Source organism: Bombina bombina, chromosome 3, assembly GCF_027579735.1.
Source record: "Bombina bombina isolate aBomBom1 chromosome 3, aBomBom1.pri, whole genome shotgun sequence".
In the NCBI taxonomy this organism is placed as follows: Eukaryota; Metazoa; Chordata; class Amphibia; order Anura; family Bombinatoridae; genus Bombina; species Bombina bombina.
In genome coordinates, this window is record NC_069501.1 from 533,698,571 (window position 1) to 533,721,281 (window position 22,711).

At 42.3% G+C, this 22,711-nt stretch overlaps 1 protein-coding gene across 2 annotated transcripts in view; it reads left to right on the forward strand.

Moving 5' to 3' along the window:
• Window positions 1–22,711, forward strand: part of ARID1A (AT-rich interaction domain 1A) — a 502,854-nt gene that overhangs the window by 210,076 nt on the left and 270,067 nt on the right. For both annotated transcript variants that reach the window (XM_053706985.1, XM_053706984.1), the window contains exons 6-8: window positions 14,583–14,672; window positions 14,752–14,919; window positions 15,192–15,477. In XM_053706985.1, coding sequence (XP_053562960.1) covers window positions 14,583–14,672; window positions 14,752–14,919; window positions 15,192–15,477 — 544 coding nt within the window. The remainder of the gene's footprint in view (window positions 1–14,582; window positions 14,673–14,751; window positions 14,920–15,191; window positions 15,478–22,711) is intronic.

Consider the following 22,711-nt stretch of genomic DNA (forward strand, 5'->3'; position numbering starts at 1 on the left):
TTTAGAAAATACTGAAGAGCATGAGGACGCTGATGATAATGGTTCTGACATGCCCCTACACCAGTCTGAGGGGGCCAGGGAGGTTTTGTCTGAGGGAGAAATTTCAGATTCAGGGAAAATTTCTCAACAAGCTGAACCTGATGTGATTACATTCAAATTTAAATTGGAACATCTCCGCGCTCTGCTTAAGGAGGTGTTGTCTACTCTGGATGATTGTGACAATTTGGTCATTCCAGAGAAATTATGTAAGATGGACAAGTTCCTAGAGGTCCCGGGGCCCCCCAAAGCTTTTCCTATACCCAAGCGGGTGGCGGACATTGTAAACAAAGAATGGGAAAGGCCCGGCATACCTTTTGTCCCTCCCCCTATATTTAAGAAATTGTTTCCTATGGTCGACCCCAGAAAGGACTTATGGCAGACAGTCCCCAAGGTCGAGGGGGCGGTTTCTACTCTAAACAAACGCACTACTATCCCTATAGAAGATAGTTGTGCTTTCAAAGATCCTATGGATAAAAAATTAGAGGGTTTGCTTAAAAAGATGTTTGTTCAGCAAGGTTACCTTCTACAACCAATTTCATGCGTTGTTCCTGTCACTACAGCAGCGTGTTTCTGGTTCGATGAACTAGAAAAGTCGCTCGATAAAGATTCTTCTTATGAGGAGATTATGGACAGAGTTCACGCTCTTAAATTGGCTAACTCTTTTACTTTAGACGCCACTTTGCAATTAGCTAGATTAGCGGCGAAAAATTCAGGGTTTGCTATTGTGGCGCGCAGAGCGCTTTGGCTAAAATCTTGGTCAGCGGATGCGTCTTCCAAGAACAAATTGCTTAACATACCTTTCAAGGGGAAAACGCTGTTTGGCCCTGACTTGAAAGAGATTATTTCAGATATCACTGGGGGTAAGGGCCACGCCCTTCCTCAGGATAGGTCTTTTAAGGCTAAAAATAAACCAAATTTTCGTCCCTTTCGCAGAAACGGACCAGCCTCAAGTTCTACATCCTCTAAGCAAGAGGGTAATACTTCTCAAACCAAGCCAGCCTGGAGGCCAATGCAAGGCTGGAACAAAGGTAAGCAGGCCAAGAAACCTGCCACTGCTACCAAGACAGCATGAGATGTTGGCCCCCGATCCGGGACCGGATCTGGTGGGGGGGCAGACTTTCGCTCTTCGCTCAGGCTTGGGCAAGAGATGTTCTGGATCCTTGGGCGCTAGAAATAGTCTCCCAAGGTTATCTTCTGGAATTCAAGGAGCTACCCCCAAGGGGGAGGTTCCACAGGTCTCAATTGTCTTCAGACCACATAAAAAGACAGGCATTCTTACATTGTGTAGAAGACCTGTTAAAAATGGGAGTGATTCATCCGGTTCCATTAGGAGAACAAGGGATGGGATTCTACTCCAATCTGTTCATAGTTCCCAAAAAAGAGGGAACATTCAGACCAATCTTAGATCTCAAGATCCTAAACAAATTTCTCAAGGTTCCATCGTTCAAAATGGAAACCATTCGGACAATTCTTCCTACCATCCAGGAAGGTCAATTCATGACCACGGTGGATTTAAAGGATGCGTATCTACATATTCCTATCCACAAGGAACATCATCGGTTCCTAAGGTTCGCCTTTCTGGACAAGCATTACCAGTTTGTGGCACTTCCATTCGGATTAGCCACTGCTCCAAGAATTTTCACAAAGGTACTAGGGTCCCTTCTAGCGGTACTGAGAGGAAAAGAAATGGCACTAGCACTACACTACTGTAAATGCAGGGTTGCTCAATTAAGTTGGATTAATATCTGTATTGTGTACGTATATATTTTTGTTTATACGTGTATATATATATCTACACACACATTCATATCTGTGTGTATATCAGTCTGTGCGTGTAGCTTTGAATGAGCTGGGGTGCTTGTGCACAGAAACAACTTTCGAATTAAGTCAGGAGCCCAATAAAGGGATCAAGACTGGAAAAAGTGCACTTGGGTAGCACTCCCGTCCCTGATTGAAATAATTACTGATGAACTCACATTTAGGACCAAAAAGTTTCTATTCAAAAAAATTGACTTAAAACATAACTTTTATTAAACAATAATTATAAAATTAAAAAATGGTACATGTGTGTGTGTGCTTTAAAAACACATAGGAACTAGGTTATAAAGGTTGGCTAATGTTCAATTGGACAATCTAGTTATACAGACATATAGGGCACCTCAGAGGGGTCCCACTTTTGTTATCAATGGTCGTTTGTGTTGGTATCTTATGCTGGGGGTGAATTGGGATGTTTCCCAGTAAGTTCTTGTTCTAGGTGCTATATATGGCACTTTCTGAGTTAACAATATTACTGGTCAAATATCTCATTCAGATTTTATAAATATAACGTCTAATACAATCTATACTCAGGTCTGGTTAGGTATACTAAACTTCAAGCTGTCTAGAGGTATGATAAGTTTAATTTCTTCTATCAATACCCTGATATCTCACATGATATCTTTACTCTTTATATTAACAAAGTAAAGATATGAATATCATGAATTGTTCATGTTGGTATCACTATATTTAGTAACAGATTTTGTTATAGTAAGTATATTCCTTGCTTCAAAATAGTAGTACATAGAGTTTAGATCACACCTTGTTTCATTTACAAGACTTGTCAGTCTAAAGATAGAGAATTTTCTTAACTAAACTGGAATTTACTTTGTGCAATATATTATCCTCTTTCTTTTTGTATATTGTGCATAAATTGCCAGTTTAGATAGCTAATGACATACAAAGTCTGTAAGGATCTACTATTTAGTCCTCACCTAAAGGTGCTTGGTGTAAGCTTTCAGATTTAGAGTCTTGTATTGGGCTTATTATAAGAGTAAGAAATAATTTTGTTTTATTACCTTATACCAGTAATTTAAAAACTGTGTCTTATTTTAGCCCTTTGTCGGCTTAACCAAATATGTATTAGACGCACATTACTGTTAAGGTTAAGTAGTGGAATAACTTGTTTATTTTTACTGTAACCAGTATATCCTTTATACCTATTACACCTCTAGCATGTGGTACAAATGTCTAAGTGCCTTAGATCGCCGGGGTCAGTGTGTTATTACTTAAATGCGGTGCACTTTGTAAAATTTGCAGTCACCATTAACTCGATGCTCTATGGCATCTGCACTGCTTGAAATGCTAGTATTTTAATAGCGTAGTGTGCGTCGTATAGCAATTCACAAACTGTGTCTATTAGATTTGAAGATGCCTTGTTGTGGCATCTATTACTTGTAAATTGGAATTCTACAATTTGGAGAACCGCTATTAACAGTTAACTAACCCCAGGCTTCTACCCCCAAGCGTATCACCAACTACTAGTATATTTCTAACCGTCCAGGTCAATCAGCTATTGGGTGTTAGTTTCTCTAAAAGAGTCTAGAGAGATGCCTTATTTGGGAATTTATTGCTTATCGATTAGGCTTCTACAGTTTGGAGACCGCTGTTTAGGAGTTGCTTAACTGCAGACTATTTACCCCAGAGCGTGTCACCGATTATTAATGTACTTCTGACCGTCACGGTCAATAAGCTATAGGTCCTATGTCGACCACTACAAGTATATATTACATATAAGTTTTTTAGATTGCCAACACTTTGTATTAAGTAATATTAACCTAGTTCTAATGCCATTTAAAAACGAGTGATTGGGGTGTGTATTGGACTATAGTCCAATACACACCCCAATCACTCGTTTTTAAATGGCATTAGAACTAGGTTAATATTACTTAATACAAAGTGTTGGCAATCTAAAAAACTTATATGTAACATATATACTTGTAGTGGTCGACATAGGACCTATAGCTTATTGACCGTGACGGTCAGAAGTACATTAATAATCGGTGACACGCTCTGGGGTAAATAGTCTGCAGTTAAGCAACTCCTAAACAGCGGTCTCCAAACTGTAGAAGCCTAATCGATAAGCAATAAATTCCCAAATAAGGCATCTCTCTAGACTCTTTTAGAGAAACTAACACCCAATAGCTGATTGACCTGGACGGTTAGAAATATACTAGTAGTTGGTGATACGCTTGGGGGTAGAAGCCTGGGGTTAGTTAACTGTTAATAGCGGTTCTCCAAATTGTAGAATTCCAATTTACAAGTAATAGATGCCACAACAAGGCATCTTCAAATCTAATAGACACAGTTTGTGAATTGCTATACGACGCACACTACGCTATTAAAATACTAGCATTTCAAGCAGTGCAGATGCCATAGAGCATCGAGTTAATGGTGACTGCAAATTTTACAAAGTGCACCGCATTTAAGTAATAACACACTGACCCCGGCGATCTAAGGCACTTAGACATTTGTACCACATGCTAGAGGTGTAATAGGTATAAAGGATATACTGGTTACAGTAAAAATAAACAAGTTATTCCACTACTTAACCTTAACAGTAATGTGCGTCTAATACATATTTGGTTAAGCCGACAAAGGGCTAAAATAAGACACAGTTTTTAAATTACTGGTATAAGGTAATAAAACAAAATTATTTCTTACTCTTATAATAAGCCCAATACAAGACTCTAAATCTGAAAGCTTACACCAAGCACCTTTAGGTGAGGACTAAATAGTAGATCCTTACAGACTTTGTATGTCATTAGCTATCTAAACTGGCAATTTATGCACAATATACAAAAAGAAAGAGGATAATATATTGCACAAAGTAAATTCCAGTTTAGTTAAGAAAATTCTCTATCTTTAGACTGACAAGTCTTGTAAATGAAACAAGGTGTGATCTAAACTCTATGTACTACTATTTTGAAGCAAGGAATATACTTACTATAACAAAATCTGTTACTAAATATAGTGATACCAACATGAACAATTCATGATATTCATATCTTTACTTTGTTAATATAAAGAGTAAAGATATCATGTGAGATATCAGGGTATTGATAGAAGAAATTAAACTTATCATACCTCTAGACAGCTTGAAGTTTAGTATACCTAACCAGACCTGAGTATAGATTGTATTAGACGTTATATTTATAAAATCTGAATGAGATATTTGACCAGTAATATTGTTAACTCAGAAAGTGCCATATATAGCACCTAGAACAAGAACTTACTGGGAAACATCCCAATTCACCCCCAGCATAAGATACCAACACAAACGACCATTGATAACAAAAGTGGGACCCCTCTGAGGTGCCCTATATGTCTGTATAACTAGATTGTCCAATTGAACATTAGCCAACCTTTATAACCTAGTTCCTATGTGTTTTTAAAGCACACACACACATGTACCATTTTTTAATTTTATAATTATTGTTTAATAAAAGTTATGTTTTAAGTCAATTTTTTTGAATAGAAACTTTTTGGTCCTAAATGTGAGTTCATCAGTAATTATTTCAATCAGGGACGGGAGTGCTACCCAAGTGCACTTTTTCCAGTCTTGATCCCTTTATTGGGCTCCTGACTTAATTCGAAAGTCCCTTCTAGCGGTGCTAAGACCAAGGGGCATTGCAGTAGTACCTTACTTGGACGACATACTGATTCAAGCGTCGTCTCTACCACAAGCAAAGGCTCATACGGACATTGTCCTGGCCTTTTTCAGATCTCACGGGTGGAAAGTGAACGTAGAAAAAAGTTCTCTATCTCCGTCAACAAGAGTTCTCTTCTTGGGAACAATAATAGACTCCTTAGAAATGAGGATTTTTCTGACAGAGGCCAGAAAATCAAAACTTCTAAGCTCTTGTCAAGTACTTCATTCTGTTCTTCTTCCTTCCATAGCGCAGTGCATGGAAGTAATAGGTTTGATGGTCGCGGCAATGGACATAGTTCCTTTTGCGCGAATTCATCTAAGACCATTACAACTGTGCATGCTCAGTCAGTGGAATGGGGATTATACAGACTTGTCTCCGACGATACAAGTAGATCAGAGGACCAGAGATTCACTCCGTTGGTGGCTGACCCTGGACAACCTGTCACAAGGGATGAGCTTCCGCAGACCAGAGTGGGTCATTGTCACGACCGACGCCAGTCTGGTGGGCTGGGGCGCGGTCTGGGAACCCCTGAAAGCTCAGGGTCTTTGGTCTCGGGAAGAATCTCTTCTCCCGATAAATATTCTGGAACTGAGAGCGATATTCAATGCTCTCAAGGCTTGGCCTCAGCTAGCAAAGGCCAAATTCATACGGTTTCAATCAGACAACATGACGACTGTTGCGTATATCAACCATCAGGGGGGAACAAGGAGTTCCCTGGCAATGGAAGAAGTGACCAAAATAATTCATTGGGCGGAGACTCACTCCTGCCACTTGTCTGCAATCCACATCCCAGGAGTGGAAAATTGGGAAGCGGATTTTCTGAGTCGTCAGACATTTCATCCGGGGGAGTGGGAACTCCATCCGGAAATCTTTGCCCAAATAATTCAATTGTGGGGCATTCCAGACATGGATCTGATGGCGTCTCGTCAGAACTTCAAGGTTCCTTGCTACGGGTCCAGATCCAGGGATCCCAAGGCGACTCTAGTGGATGCACTAGTAGCACCTTGGAGCTTCAACCTAGCTTATGTGTTCCCACCGTTTCCTCTCATTCCCAGGCTGGTAGCCAGGATCAAACAGGAGAGGGTATCGGTGATCTTGATAGCTCCTGCGTGGCCACGCAGGGCTTGATATGCAGATCTGGTGAATATGTCATCGGCTCCACCATGGAAGCTACCTTTGAGACAAAACCTTCTTGTTCAAGGTCCGTTCGAACATCCGAATCTGGCCTCACTCCAACTGACTGCTTGGAGATTGAACGCTTGATTTTATCAAAGCGAGGGTTCTCAGATTCTGTCATTGATACTCTTGTTCAGGCCAGAAAGCCTGTAACTAGAAAAATCTACCATAAAATATGGAAAAAATATATCTGTTGGTGTGAATCTAAAGGATTCCCATGGAACAAGATAAAAATTCCTAAGATTCTATCCTTTCTTCAAGAAGGTTTGGAGAAAGGATTATCTGCAAGTTCTTTGAAGGGACAGATTTCTGCTTTATCTGTTTTACTTCACAAAAAGCTGGCGGCTGTGCCAGATGTTCAAGCTTTTGTTCAGGCTCTGGTTAGAATCAAGCCTGTTTACAAACCTTTGACTCCTCCTTGGAGTCTCAATTTAGTTCTTTCAGTTCTTCAGGGGGTTCCGTTTGAACCCCTACATTCCGTTGATATCAAGTTATTATCTTGGAAAGTTTTGTTTTTGGTTGCAATTTCTTCTGCTAGAAGAGTTTCAGAGTTATCTGCTCTGCAGTGTTCTCCTCCTTATCTGGTTTTGCGTACTAAACCTGGTTTTCTTCCGAAAGTTGTTTCTAACAAAAATATTAACCAGGAGATAGTCGTGCCTTCTTTGTGTCCGAATCCAGTTTCAAAGAAGGAACGTTTGTTGCACAATTTGGATGTAGTTCGTGCTCAAATTCTATTTAGAGGCTACAAAGGATTTCAGACAAACATCTTCCTTGTTTGTTGTTTATTCTGGTAAAAGGAGAGGTCAAAAAGCAACTTCTACCTCTCTCTCTTTTTGGCTTAAAAGCATCATCAGATTGGCTTATGAGACTGCCGGACGGCAGCCTCCTGAACGAATCACAGCTCATTCCACTAGGGCCGTGGCTTCCACATGGGCCTTCAAGAACGAGGCTTCTGTTGATCAGATATGTAAGGCAGCGACTTGGTCTTCACTGCACACTTTTACCAAATTTTACAAATTTGATACTTTTGCTTCTTCTGAGGCTATTTTTGGGAGAAAGGTTTTGCAAGCCGTGGTGCCTTCCATCTAGGTGACCTGATTTGCTCCCTCCCATCATCCGTGTCCTAAAGCTTTGGTATTGGTTCCCACAAGTAAGGATGACGCCGTGGACCGGACACACCTATGTTGGAGAAAACAGAATTTATGTTTACCTGATAAATTACTTTCTCCAACGGTGTGTCCGGTCCACGGCCCGCCCTGGTTTTTTAATCAGGTCTGATGATTTATTTTCTCTAACTACAGTCACGACGGTATCATATGATTTCTCCTATGCAAATATTCCTCCTTTACGTCGGTCGAATGACTGGGGAAGGCGGAGCCTAGGAGGGATCATGTGACCAGCTTTGCTGGGCTCTTTGCCATTTCCTGTTGGGGAAGAGAATATCCCACAAGTAAGGATGACGCCGTGGACCGGACACACCGTTGGAGAAAGTAATTTATCAGGTAAACATAAATTCTGTTTTTTTGGTCCTAATCATAAGAATTCAAAGGAGAGGCTTCTCCGTAACTTGGATGTTGACAGAGCTTTGAAGTTTTATTTGCAGGCTACTAAATATTTTAGACAATCCTCTACTTTTTGTTCATTTTTCACTTTCCAGGAATGGTCATAAAGCTACAGCTGTTTTGTTTGCCTCTTGGTTAGAGCTTTTGATTCATAGGCTTAATTGGATGCGGGACAATCTCCTCCTAAACATATTACTGCCCATTCTACTAGGTCAGTGTCTACTTTAAGAATAAGGCATCTGTTGATCAAAATATCTTCCATACATACATTTTTGTAAATTCTACCATTTATTATGTTTTTGCTTCATCTGAAGCAACTTTTTTTGGTAGGATAGTCCTTCAGGCAGCTGTTTTATATTAATTGTGTATACATTTTTGCAGCTTGAAATGAAAAAAATAAACCATTGAGTAATCATTTTGACCTGCCCTCATTACTTGTGGACTCAACAGCTTGGGTATTACTTTTCCAGGAGTAATAGTTTGTGAACTCTCACAACCTTTATGAATGAAAATATAATTTGATTACCTGAATAAATTAATTTTTCATGGTGGTGAGAGTCTGAGACTCCACCCATTTTTTTATTTTTATTTATTTTGTATTTTTATTTAAAGAATGCGCTTCTATTTTCTTATTAAATGGAAATAGTCCACAGCTGCATTCATTACTTTTGGAAAATAAGAACCTGGCCACCAGGAGGAGGCAAAGACAACCCAGCCAAGGCTTAAATACTCCTCCCACTCCCCTCATCCTCCAGTCATTCTTTGCCTTTTGTCCCAGGAGGTTGGCAGAGACGTGTTAGAATTTTTAAATTTTTTGTTTTTTGTCTCTTTTGGAGGATAGTACTCTTCGGCATGGGACTGGAGTTTTAAGTAGTCCTGTCAGTCTCTGTGAGAGCATGGATGAAAGTTGGAGTCCGAAGTTGCAGGGAGAGTCTTTCTGCAAAACCATCCCGACTCATATTAACAGCTCCTCAAGCAATCGGCGTTGGCTAACTTAGCTACGCTGCCTGTTTTCTTCTCTAAGTCCATGGTGGAGGTGATGCTACTATTAGTCACATTTGAAAGGCTGTGTTCCTGTTCCATGGCGTAGATTCTGGTAAGATCGTTTTATTTTACTTTATCGTCAATGCACTGTAATGTGAATGTTTTCCCGAGAGGATACCACATCTTTGTGGGCCTAACTATGACATAAGGGACTCAGTGAGTCTCTGGTAGTATCTTGGAATCGAGGGTTAATATCTCCTGAGGGGGGTTATTGAACAGGGGGGTTTATAATCCTGTTTGTTATGCGATTCAACCTGCTTATGTGTCATGTTTATGGGCTCGTGTTTGGAACTTTGAGGCCTTTGGAAGTGACGCAGCCTTTTGGTTGGGCACGCTTTTTTGGATTGTTCGGTTCACCTTGTGTTCGGGCGTGGTTCAGTTTCCCATTTCCACATTCCTGACCGTGTGGCGAAGGAAATATTCTAGTCAGCAGGGGTCTGGTCATAGGAAGTGGTGAGTGCCCCAGCCATTGTGGGTGTCAGGTGCCGTTTTTGTTTTCATACTTTAGTCGATATTGATATTTCCTCTATCCCGTTATGGAGGATTTTGATGCTGAGACACTGCTCGTTTCAGATTCAGTTACAGAGGATTCTGAGACTATTTTGATTTCAGATTCTGTGTTCTGTGACGAATCCGGATTGGCCTTGTTGACGCATGTCGACCAGTTTTGTTTCGTATGCCATTTCAGAGTGCCTTGTTCCTCGGGCTCGGGGAATCAAGGGACTGCTGAGCCATCCGCCTCTGGGGGTCCTGTTCCCCGAGAGGCGAGTTCCCTACCAATTCATACTTCTACACATGCGGGTAACTCGGTTTCTGATTCCTCCATGCAGGGTGGTGTGTTCCCCCTCGGAGGTTGCAGCACGTCTTTGCTTCCACATAATGTTGGCGATTGTTCATCTGCAGAGTCCAGACGTTTATTTGAGAATGTGTTCATGCCCTATTGTCCTGGGCCTTCTGCCTTGGGGAGGGCCTCTACAGTTCCCCGCTGGTGTAACTGTTCCTGACTGTTTTGCCTTTCGTTTCAGAATTGCGCGCCTTCGCGTATTACTCACATGTTTTTCAGTTATTGAATTGTCTTATTTTTTTTTTTTGTTTCCTTCGGGAATCTTTTGGGATTGATACTCTCTATTACTACTTCGGAAGTTGTTTAGGACATGTTAGTCCAATGTTACAAATGTCTGTTTTCTGTTTTTTCCCCTATGAAGGAGAATTTATGCATCCCTAGGTGCAGGCTGGACCTGTCGGGTTTGTTCGGTCTTGCGGCTGTTCAGACATGTGGCGCTGTTCTGCTTGGCTTGTTCGGTAGAAGCGCCGGGTGCTCAGGTTATTATTTTTCATTTTAATACTAAGCATTCGATAGACCTGCGGGTTCGTGAGGCGGGAAGGATTGTTTCAGTCCTTATTGCCTTAAGTCATAGATGGCCGGGCAGGGGAGTTTTCCCGCTGCGTCACTCTAACATCTGTTTTCATCAGAACCTAGAGCCTCCCCCATGTGGTGGAGGGTTGGAGGGCTTATCGCCCCTTACCGCAGTTGAGCAGTTTGACCTTTATTTTTAGGCCTCTGGATTTGTCCTTTTGGGCTTGATTCAACAGCTTGTACAGGATAGCTGTCTAGCATGCGGAAGGTTTGCAGTTTGAAACCAGTTGCAGCTCTTTACACCTTGCAGGTGTACGCGTAAGCTGTTTATAGTTTATCTAGATGCAGCTCTTACTCTTTGACGAGTACTGTCTGAGTTATGAGACCTTACATTCTTATTCCATTGTCTCCGGGTGAGTTGGATCTCCTTTTAGGGTTCTGTGTTTCTGGGTGATGGTTGTTCCCTGCGGGGACTTTGTTTAGCTCTGGGTTTTCTGGAGCTGGGTAGGCTTAGTGCCTTTCTCTTCCTTGTGTCCTCTGCTTGTGCGGAGGTGATAGGGAGACTAGTCCTGCTAGTAGGATTTATTTTTTTAATCTTGAGGTATCCCTTGGTTGTCCTGAGGCTTTGAGAAGTACCTTCATACGACTTCTGGCCTTGCTCCTTGGAGCATTGCACTTTAGATAGGGGTGGTTCCTTCCTTTGGGTTGGGGCTTTAGAGTTCTTCTCGCTATCCGGATTCCCTGGATATGCATCCATATCCCTTGTTTTCTGGCTTTTTGGCCGGTTGGGGTATTTAGTTTTAGGGTAAGGTTTGCTGAACTATTAGGTGCCCGGACCCATTTTTCTCCCAGAGCCTTCCGGTTGCTGAAGCTTTGCTTGGCATTTTTCCTTACCCAGTTTTGGGTGGTTTTGGAATCTTGGATCTCAGGGCCGGTCCACGGTTGTGGGAACTTGGGATATGTCCTTGCCCCATCTACCTGACCTGGTCATGGTTGACCAGGTTTTCGGAGTGTTTTTTTACTCTTTGCCACACGAGTAACCCATGTCATCTAGTGGTTAGCTGTGTGGTTTGCGCCTCAAGGGTTGTTGGTTCATACCCAGCTGTTGGCGCTGGATGTCCAATTTCTGGTGCGCCTTAGGGTTGCATTCCCCTGGTCAGCTTGCCAGTGTTACCGTGGATTCCCTGCTCTGGAGGCGAATGGGCTGGCTGTGCCTCTGCTTGGCAAGCTACTTGTAGGGGGTCCTTTTCTAGGACAGCTGTGTTGGGAATTTATCTTCCCATTAGCCGGTGACTTTGGGCCTTGAGGAGTTGTTGCCCTTCCGGCATCATCCCTTTTCTTTAGGGGATATTCTCTTCCCTATGGAGATGGAGTCCTCGATGGGGGCTTCTCCTGGTTGGTAGGCGGAAAGTTGGGATTGGTTCCCCCTGAGGTCTTGCTGGCTCCAAGTCAGACTTGTTGGGACTTTATTTTGATAGATCCTTAGGTCTATGGCTTTGTTGTCTGCTTTCAGAGTTGGGTTGTACTTGTACTCTGTGGGAATGGCAGTGCTATCCTTACGCTCATTCCTGTACCTGTTTTTGGATTCTTTGTTCCCCTATCTTGGATCCCTGAGGCTGGGTTGGTCCAGCTGGGTGTGGGTCTGCAGGTCAGTATGGCTGAGCCGTCTAAGGTGCTGCGTTCGATCGCAGTCTCCTGGATGTGTGAGCTTGTTGAGTCTATCCTGTTAGCTCAGTCTGCTAAGGTATAGATTTTCTTTTTTAACTTGCTCCATTGATTTTAGAAGAGGGTTTACTCTTCCTTCGGGTTCTGAGGGTATACTCTCCTTCTCGAGGGGCGTCGATTGAGGTTTTGTGTTCCCCTTTTTAGGGACCTGTCCGGGGGTTGCTTTTGCGATTTCTGTTTCTTGCTTGACTGCTTCCTCTTCCTTGCAAGTACCCTCTGTGATTTCCTGTTATGGACTCTTGGTTCTCAAACTTGGGGTTTTTCACCTGGGTATATTACACACTTTTCCATGGTATTCTATGGTCAGACACTGGGAGGCATTTGCCTCTTCAGTTGCAATCCGTGCTTGCAGGATATTTGAGAGACGTCTGTTCTGTCTCTATGCCCGGTCTTATCCCGGGTTCCGCTTGGTATGGACGTGGCCTCCTTTCCCTGTTTGGGTCCCTTTGGGTCTCTGTGAGCTGGGCTCACTCTTGGAGGTGTTCTTGTTTGTATTAGGGGACCTTTTGGTTTTCTCTGTGCTCCTTTGCCTGGTCCCCTTGGGGGTTTCGGCTGGTGTCCCCTTCATTTGTGGGGGTTGAGAGGTGGGGCCCGTTGGGCGACTGTGTCTCCTGGAGGACTGTTAGCTCAGTCGAGTATGTTTGCGTTCTCTAGTTTGGCTTCTGGACTGACTGCGAGTCAGTATCACTGGGGCTTTTTCTCTTAATTTTCTCGGCTTCGAACGAAGCAGGTTTTTTTTTTGTTGGGTAGAGGTTCAGGCCTAGTGACCTCAGTATGGGCCGCCTATTGAACCCTCCTGTCTTGGCATTCAGTGTCCTCTATAGCTTGGGTGTTGTTTTCCCAAAAGTAATGAATGCAGCTGTGGACACTCTCCATTTAAGAAGGAAAACATAAATTATGCTTACCTGATAATTTCCTTTTCTTCTGATGGAAAGAGTCCACAGCTCCCCACCCGTAATGTTATGTGGGGCGTCCTTATATTTTTCTGGCACCTTTCACCCTGATATTTCTTCTATTGTTCCTTGTTCCTCGGCAGAATGACACTGGGATGAGGGAAGTGTGAGGAGTATTTAAAGGGACAGTCTACACCAGAATTTTTATTTTTTTAAAAGATATATATATAAAATCCCTTTATTACCATTCCCTAGTTTTGCACAACGAACACAGTTATATTAATACACTTTTTACCTCTGTGATTACCTTGTATTTAAGCCTCTGCAAACTGCCTCCTTATTTCAGTTCTTTTGACAGACATCCATTTTAGCCAATCAGAGCTGGCTCACCTGAACTCCACGTGCGTGAGCACAGTGTTATCTATGACACACATGAACTAACACCCTCTAGTGGTGAAAAACTTTCAAAATGCCCTGAGAAGAGGCGACCTTCAAGTGCTTAGAAATTTGCATATGAACCTCCTAGGTTTAGCTTTCAACTAAGAAATACCTAGTGAACAAAGCAAAATTGGTGATAAAAGAAAATTGCTTAAAATTACATTCTCTATCTGAATCACGAAAGTTTATTTTGGACTAGACTGTCCTTTTAAGCCTTTGGCTGGGGTGTCTTGGCCGCCTCCTGGTGGCCAGGTTCTTATTTCCCAAAAGTAGTGAATGCAGCTGTGGACTCATTCCATCAGAAGAAAAGGAAATTATTAGGTAAGCATAATTTTGTTTTTGTGGTTAGGACAGAGAAAGCAGTTTTAAGAGATTTACATTTAATACTGTTATCTAATTTACTTTGTTCTCTTGGTATTCTTTTGTTGAAAATTATACCTATTTTTTTTAATAAATATATATTTTTTTAATTCTTTTCTACCCTTCTCCTTGCTTGGCTATATGTCACTCAAGTTTCAAGTAAAGTGGGAGTGGTTTTAAGAGCTCTTGGAGTTTTGGGAATATTTGCCTCCTCCTAGTGGTCAGGATAGGTGTTTCCCAGGAGTAATAGCTTGTGGACTCAAACCACCACGAAATAAATGAATTTTAGTTAAGCATACATTATATTATTTTTTAAATATAAATTAGATGCTCTATCCAAGGAAACTACTTTAGCTTTTGACCTGAGGGAATTCTAATTAAGAATTATTCACAACTATTTAAAATTAGGTAGAATAAGTTAATTACCAAAATGCTCCTTTATATATATATCTATATATCCTTTTTTTTTTTTTGTCATGAAATGTGAAAGTAAAAATGAATTTTTATTTTAAATTTCCAGGAACCCAAATGCCCCCACGTCCCCCCAGTGGGCAGTCTGATGGCATGATCCACCCAAACATGAACCAGGCTGGCCTTGGGCAAGAGAGGGGTGAGTATGGTGGATTATGGAAGATGATAGCACTGTCTTTATAGCTAGTGTTTAAGTGTACACTTGCTCCTTTTGGCAGGATACATGCAGAGGAATACACAGATACCTCAATACGGATCCCCACAGCCTGGACCAGCACTTTCACCTCGCCAGTCATCGGGGACACAGATGCATGCTGGGATGGGGCCTTACCAGCAGAATTCCATGGGGAGCTATGGCCCTCAAGGGGGACAGTATGGACCCCAAGGTAAGGACATGAGTTTCAGTTAAAAGGCTTATGACAAACTGTTGCTCTTTTAATATTGGGTGACCTGTCTCATTGATGATTAGCACCTAATCTTATTTGCAAGGAGGCGGGTAAACATATGTTGGAGACATTGAATGTTTTTGGTAAATGTAAAATACTAAATATTTAGCAAACAGGAGTCTCTCTTAATGCAAAAGTAGTTTATTTTATATGTTGTGTACATCTTTTAAATACTCAGCTAGCATTACTAGCTTTACTATCCTCTTTTGCAGGTGGGTACCCTCGGCAGCCAAACTACAGTGCCATGCCTAATGCCGGCTACTCTGCTGGGAGCATGCCGCCTCTGGGTGCAGGAGGGCAGATGCATACTCAAGGAGGTATGCCTCAGTATGGGGGACGTATAGTACACTCTTCCATGGGCGCTCGGCCGTATGGACCCAACATGGGAAGTATGCCTCCACAGGTGGGATCTGGGATGTGTCCACCTCCTGGCGGCATGAATCGCAAAGCACAAGAGGCTGCAGGCATGCATGCAACCCCCAATTCCATACAGAGCAGGTGAGTGTTATCTGCTCAGTTAGGGTTTTACGAATCTACTAGGTGGTTTGCTTTTTATATTCATTCTTTTTAAGTTTGCTTATTTGTATCTTAGACTTTGTAGAAATGGCATTAAAAGCCTATAGTTTTTCCCTCAGATTTTTTTTTTCCCTATTAATTCATTGATTGTTTTGGAATAGCAGATGAAACTACACCTTAGCAAATACAAATGATCATTCTTAAGGCCGTTGAGCTAAAGTGAAGAAGTGGGCAATACACTAATGCCCCCTTTGGGTTTGCAGTTTAGTATTGGTGCTGGTCTTTTGACTTACTAACCAGCTAATGATTGTTTTTGTGGGTAACCTAAAAATAAAGCTTGGTGGTTTGTAGGTATTAAGTTATTGTGCTTAATTACGGTCTGTTGACAATACATTTTTTTTTTTTCCCATGAGTTAAAACACTTGTGTATGTGTCTCATATGTATATCAATAGAATTTATTAAAGGGACACTCAGGTTAAAGTGAAGGTCAAGTCCGCCTCACTCGATCCCAGTATCATCACTAACATGTAAAATAAACATCATGTTCATTCATCAAAATCTTTATAAATAATTTTGTACTGTATTTTTTATTTCTCAATTACCCTCCGTTTCACCGCAACTGTCCGCCCGACATCTACCCCCATTTGATTGACATTTTTTTTCTCCAATTCCTTCGCTTCCCCCCGTGGCGTCCTGCCCCTTTCTACCCACGTCATCGGTAACAATAGCGCATGCGTCTAATTTCTGCTCTTGTCAAATACATCATGCGCGTGCATTATATGCGCATGCGTATTACGCTGTATGCTTTCCTTAGATACATTGACTCAGTCAGTGTTACAGCGCGCTAGAGAAGAAAGGAAGTGAATTTACAGTTTGCCGTTTCTAATCCTCAAAACGGGTAATTATCACCGAGGAATAGAAATAACATTCTTTGAAATTGCCACGCATGCGCAAATGCTCTTACAATACGCATGCGCAGTTTGTAACCAGTCTTGTGCACGAGCTTGGTAGTGACACGGCGGGCTGGTTGAAATGATCGTTACGTCAACAGGGCCAAATAAGGAAGTGTATCGGGAGAGGAGTAAACAGACGAAACAAAGGTTTTTTATATATAAAATTTAATAATAAATAATTGATTTTTCTCCAACATAGGTGTGTCCGGTCCACGGCGTCATCCTTACTTGTGGGATATTCTCTTCCCCAACAGGAAATGGCAAAGAGCCCAGCAAAGCTGGTCACATGATCCCTCCTAGGCTCCGCCTTCCCCAGTCATTCTCTTTGCCGTTGTACAGGCAACATCTCCACGGAGATGGCTTAGAGTTTTTTGGTGTTTAAATGTAGTTTTTATTCAATCAAGAGTTTGTTATTTTAAAATAGTGCTGGTATGTACTATTTACTCTGAAACAGAAAAGAGATGAAGATTTCTGTTTGTAAGAGGAAAATGATTTTAGCAACCGTTACTAAAATCGATGGCTGTTTCCACACAGGACTGTTGAGAGGAATTAACTTCAGTTGGGGGAAACAGTGAGCAGACTTTTGCTGCTTGAGGTATGACACATTTCTAACAAGACTTGGTAATGCTGGAAGCTGTCATTTTCCCTATGGGATCCGGTAAGCCATTATTATTAAATCAGAATAAAGGGCTTCACAAGGGCTTTAAAGACTGGTAGACATTTTTCTGGGCTAAAACGATTGATTTATATGCATTTTTAATAGTTTTTAGCTTTGAGGAGTTATTTTAGTCTTGAATTATGTTAAATAACCGGCAGGCACTGTATTGGACACCTTTTTCACTGGGGGCCTTCTCTAATCATAGGCAGAGCCTCATTTTCGCGCTTCTATTGCACAGTTGTTTTTGGGAAGCAAGGCATGCAGATGCATGTGTGAGGAGCTCAGATACATAGGAAAGCTTACTGAAGGCGTCATTTGGTATCGTATTCCCCTTTGGGCTTGGTTGGGTCTCAGCAAAGCAGATACCAGGGACTGTATAGGGGTTAAATATAAAAACGGCTCCGGTTCCGTTATTTTAAGAGTTAAAGCTTTCAAATTTGGTGTGCAATATTTTTAAGGCTTTAAGACACTGTGGTGAAATTTTGGTGAATTTTGAACAATTCCTTCATACTTTTTCACATTTTCAGTAATAAAGTGTGTTCAGTTTAAAATTTAAAGTGACAGTAACGGTTTTATTTTAAAACGTTTTTTGTACTTTGTTATCAAGTTTATGCCTGTTTAACATGTCTGAACTATCAGATAGGCTATGTTCTGTATGTGAGGAAGCCAAGGTTCCTTCTCATTTAAATAGATGTGATGTATGTGACACAAAATTTAGAGAAAATGATGCCCAAGATGATTCCTCAAGTGAGGGGAGTAAGCATGGTACTGCATCATCCCCCCCTTCGTCTACGCCAGTCTTGCCCACACAGGAGGCCCCTAGTACATCTAGTGCGCCAATACTCCTTACTATGCAACAATTAACGGCTGTAATGGATAATTCTATCAAAAACATTTTAGCCAAAATGCCCACTTATCAGCGAAAACGCGACTGCTCTGTTTTAGAAAATACTGAAGAGCATGAGGACGCTGATGATAATGGTTCTGAAATGCCCCTACACCAGTCTGAGGGGGCCAGGGAGGTTTTGTCTGAGGGAGAAATTTCAGATTCAGGGAAAATTTCTCAACAAGCTGAACCTGATGTGATTACATTCAAATTTAAATTGGAACATCTCCGCGCTCTGCTTAAGGAGGTGTTATCTACTCTGGATGATTGTGAGAATTTGGTCATTCCAGAGAAATTATGTAAGATGGACAAGTTCCTAGAGGTCCCAGGGCCCCCCAAAGCTTTTCCTATACCCAAGCGGGTGGCGGACATTGTAAACAAAGAATGGGAAAGGCCCGGCATACCTTTTGTCCCTCCCCCTATATTTAAGAAATTGTTTCCTATGGTCGACCCCAGAAAGGACTTATGGCAGACAGTCCCCAAGGTCGAGGGGGCGGTTTCTACTCTAAACAAACGCACTACTATCCCTATAGAAGACAGTTGTGCTTTCAAAGATCCTATGGATAAAAAATTAGAGGGTTTGCTTAACAAGATGTTTGTTCAGCAAGGTTACCTTCTACAACCAATTTCATGCATTGTTCCTGTCACTACAGCAGCGTGTTTCTGGTTCGATGAACTAGAAAAGTCGCTCAATAAAGATTCTTCTTATGAGGAGATTATGGACAGAATTCATGCTCTCAAATTGGCTAACTCTTTTACTTTAGACGCCACTTTGCAATTGGCTAGATTAGCGGCGAAAAATTCGGGGTTTGCTATTGTGGCGCGCAGAGCGCTTTGGCTAAAATCTTGGTCAGCGGATGCGTCTTCCAAGAACAAATTGCTTAACATACCTTTCAAGGGGAAAACGCTGTTTGGCCCTGACTTGAAAGAGATTATTTCAGATATCACTGGGGGTAAGGGCCACGCCCTTCCTCAGGATAGGTCTTTTAAGGCTAAAAATAAACCAAATTTTCGTCCCTTTCGCAGAAACGGACCAGCCCCAAGTTCTACATCCTCTAAGCAAGAGGGTAATACTTCTCAAACCAAGCCAGCCTGGAGGCCAATGCAAGGCTGGAACAAAGGTAAGCAGGCCAAGAAACCTGCCACTGCTACCAAGACAGCATGAGATGTTGGCCCCCGATCCGGGACCGGATCTGGTGGGGGGCAGACTTTCTCTCTTCGCTCAGGCTTGGGCAAGAGATGTTCTGGATCCTTGGGCGCTAGAAATAGTCTCCCAAGGTTATCTTCTGGAATTCAAGGAGCTTCCCCCAAGGGGGAGGTTCCACAGGTCTCAATTGTCTTCAGACCACATAAAAAGACAGGCATTCTTACATTGTGTAGAAGACCTGTTAAAAATGGGAGTGATTCATCCGGTTCCATTAGGAGAACAAGGGATGGGATTCTACTCCAATCTGTTCATAGTTCCCAAAAAAGAGGGAACATTCAGACCAATCTTAGATCTCAAGATCCTAAACAAGTTTCTCAAGGTTCCATCGTTCAAAATGGAAACCATTCGGACAATTCTTCTTTCCATCCAGGAAGGTCAATTCATGACCACGGTGGATTTAAAGGATGCGTATCTACATATTCCTATCCACAAGGAACATCATCGGTTCCTACGGTTCGCCTTTCTGTACAAGCATTACCAGTTTGTGGCACTTCCATTCGGATTAGCCACTGCTCCAAGAATTTTCACAAAGGTACTAGGGTCCCTTCTAGCGGTGCTACGACCAAGGGGCATTGCAGTAGTACCTTACTTGGACGACATACTGATTCAAGCGTCGTCCCTACCACAAGCAAAGGCTCATACGGACATTGTCCTGGCCTTTCTCAGATCTCACGGGTGGAAAGTGAACGTAGAAAAAAGTTCTCTATCTCCGTCAACAAGAGTTCCCTTGTTGGGAACAATAATAGACTCCTTTAGAAATGAGGATTTTTCTGACAGAGGCCAGAAAATCAAAACTTCTAAGCTCTTGTCAAGTACTTCATTCTGTTCTTCTTCCTTCCATAGCACAGTGCATGGAAGTAATAGGTTTGATGGTCGCGGTAATGGACATAGTTCCTTTTGCGCGAATTCATCTGAGACCATTACAACTGTGCATGCTCAGTCAGTGGAATGGGGATTATACAGACTTGTCTCCGACGATACAAGTAGATCAGAGGACCAGAGATTCACTCGTTGGTGGCTGACCCTGGACAACCTGTCACAGGGGATGAGCTTCCGCAGACCAGAGTGGGTCATTGTCACGACCGACGCCAGTCTGGTGGGCTGGGGCGCGGTCTGGGAACCCCTGAAAGCTCAGGGTCTTTGGTCTCGGGAAGAATCTCTTCTCCCGATAAACATTCTGGAACTGAGAGCGATATTCAATGCTCTCAAGGCTTGGCCTCAGCTAGCAAAGGCCAAATTCATACGGTTTCAATCAGACAACATGACGACTGTTGCGTATATCAACCATCAGGGAGGAACAAGAAGTTCCCTGGCGATGGAAGAAGTGACCAAAATCATTCAATGGGCGGAGACTCACTCCTGCCACTTGTCTGCAATCCACATCCCAGGAGTGGAAAATTGGGAAGCGTATTTTCTGAGTCGTCAGACATTTCATCCGGGGGAGTGGGAACTCCATCCGGAAATCTTTGCCCAAATAACTCAATTGTGGGGCATTCCAGACATGGATCTGATGGCCTCTCGTCAGAACTTCATGGTTCCTTGCTACGGGTCCAGATCCAGGGATCCCAAGGCGACTCTAATAGATGCACTAGTAGCACCTTGGACCTTCAACCTAGCTTATGTATTCCCACCGTTTCCTCTCATCCCCAGGCTGGTAGCCAGGATCAATCAGGAGAGGGCATCTGTGATCTTGATAGCTCCTGCGTGGCCACGCAGGACTTGGTATGCAGACCTGGTGAATATGTCATCGGCTCCACCATGGAAGCTACCTTTGAGACAGGACCTTCTTGTTCAAGGTCCGTTCGAACATCCGAATCTGGTCTCACTCCAACTGACTGCTTGGAGATTGAACGCTTGATTTTATCAAAGCGAGGGTTCTCAGATTCTGTCATTGATACTCTTGTTCAGGCCAGAAAGCCTGTAACTAGAAAAATCTACCATAAAATATGGAAAAAATATATCTGTTGGTGTGAATCTAAAGGATTCCCATGGAACAAGATAAAAATTCCTAAGATTCTATCCTTTCTTCAAGAAGGTTTGGAGAAAGGATTATCTGCAAGTTCTTTGAAGGGACAGATTTCTGCTTTATCTGTTTTACTTCACAAAAAGCTGGCGGCTGTGCCAGATGTTCAAGCTTTTGTTCAGGCTCTGGTTAGAATCAAGCCTGTTTACAAACCTTTGACTCCTCCTTGGAGTCTCAATTTAGTTCTTTCAGTTCTTCAGGGGGTTCCGTTTGAACCCCTACATTCCGTTGATATCAAGTTATTATCTTGGAAAGTTTTGTTTTTGGTTGCAATTTCTTCTGCTAGAAGAGTTTCAGAGTTATCTGCTCTGCAGTGTTCTCCTCCTTATCTGGTGTTCCATGCAGATAAGGTGGTTTTGCGTACTAAACCTGGTTTTCTTCCGAAAGTTGTTTCTAACAAGAACATTAACCAGGAGATAGTCGTGCCTTCTTTGTGTCCGAATCCAGCTTCAAAGAAGGAACGTTTGTTGCACAATCTGGTTGTAGTTCGTGCTCTAAAATTCTATTTAGATGCTACAAAGGATTTCAGACAAACATCTTCCTTGTTTGTTGTTTATTCTGGTAAAAGGAGAGGTCAAAAAGCAACTTCTACCTCTCTCTCTTTTTGGCTTAAAAGCATCATCAGATTGGCTTATGAGACTGCCGGACGGCAGCCTCCTGAAAGAATCACAGCTCATTCCACTAGGGCCGTGGCTTCCACATGGGCCTTCAAGAACGAGGCTTCTGTTGATCAGATATGTAAGGCAGCGACTTGGTCTTCACTGCACACTTTTACCAAATTTTACAAATTTGATACTTTTGCTTCTTCTGAGGCTATTTTTGGGAGAAAGGTTTTGCAAGCCGTGGTGCCTTCCATCTAGGTGACCTGATTTGCTCCCTCCCATCATCCGTGTCCTAAAGCTTTGGTATTGGTTCCCACAAGTAAGGATGACGCCGTGGACCGGACACACCTATGTTGGAGAAAACAGAATTTATGTTTACCTGATAAATTACTTTCTCCAACGGTGTGTCCGGTCCACGGCCCGCCCTGGTTTTTTAATCAGGTCTGATGATTTATTTTCTTTAACTACAGTCACGACGGTATCATATGATTTCTCCTATGCAAATATTCCTCCTTTACGTCGGTCGAATGACTGGGGAAGGCGGAGCCTAGGAGGGATCATGTGACCAGCTTTGCTGGGCTCTTTGCCATTTCCTGTTGGGGAAGAGAATATCACACAAGTAAGGATGACGCCGTGGACCGGACACACCGTTGGAGAAAGTAATTTATCAGGTAAACATAAATTCTGTTTTTGCAAATTTTATCTTAGCGACTAATAGTTAGAGCATACTGTTTACATAGGTGGTGAGCATCGGGTAAAAATTGACCTTCACTTTAAATTACATTTTCATGATTCAGATTCAGCATGTAATTTTAAACAACTTTCCAATTTACTTCCATTAAAAAAAATGTGCACAGTATTTTATATTTACAATTTTTGAGTCACC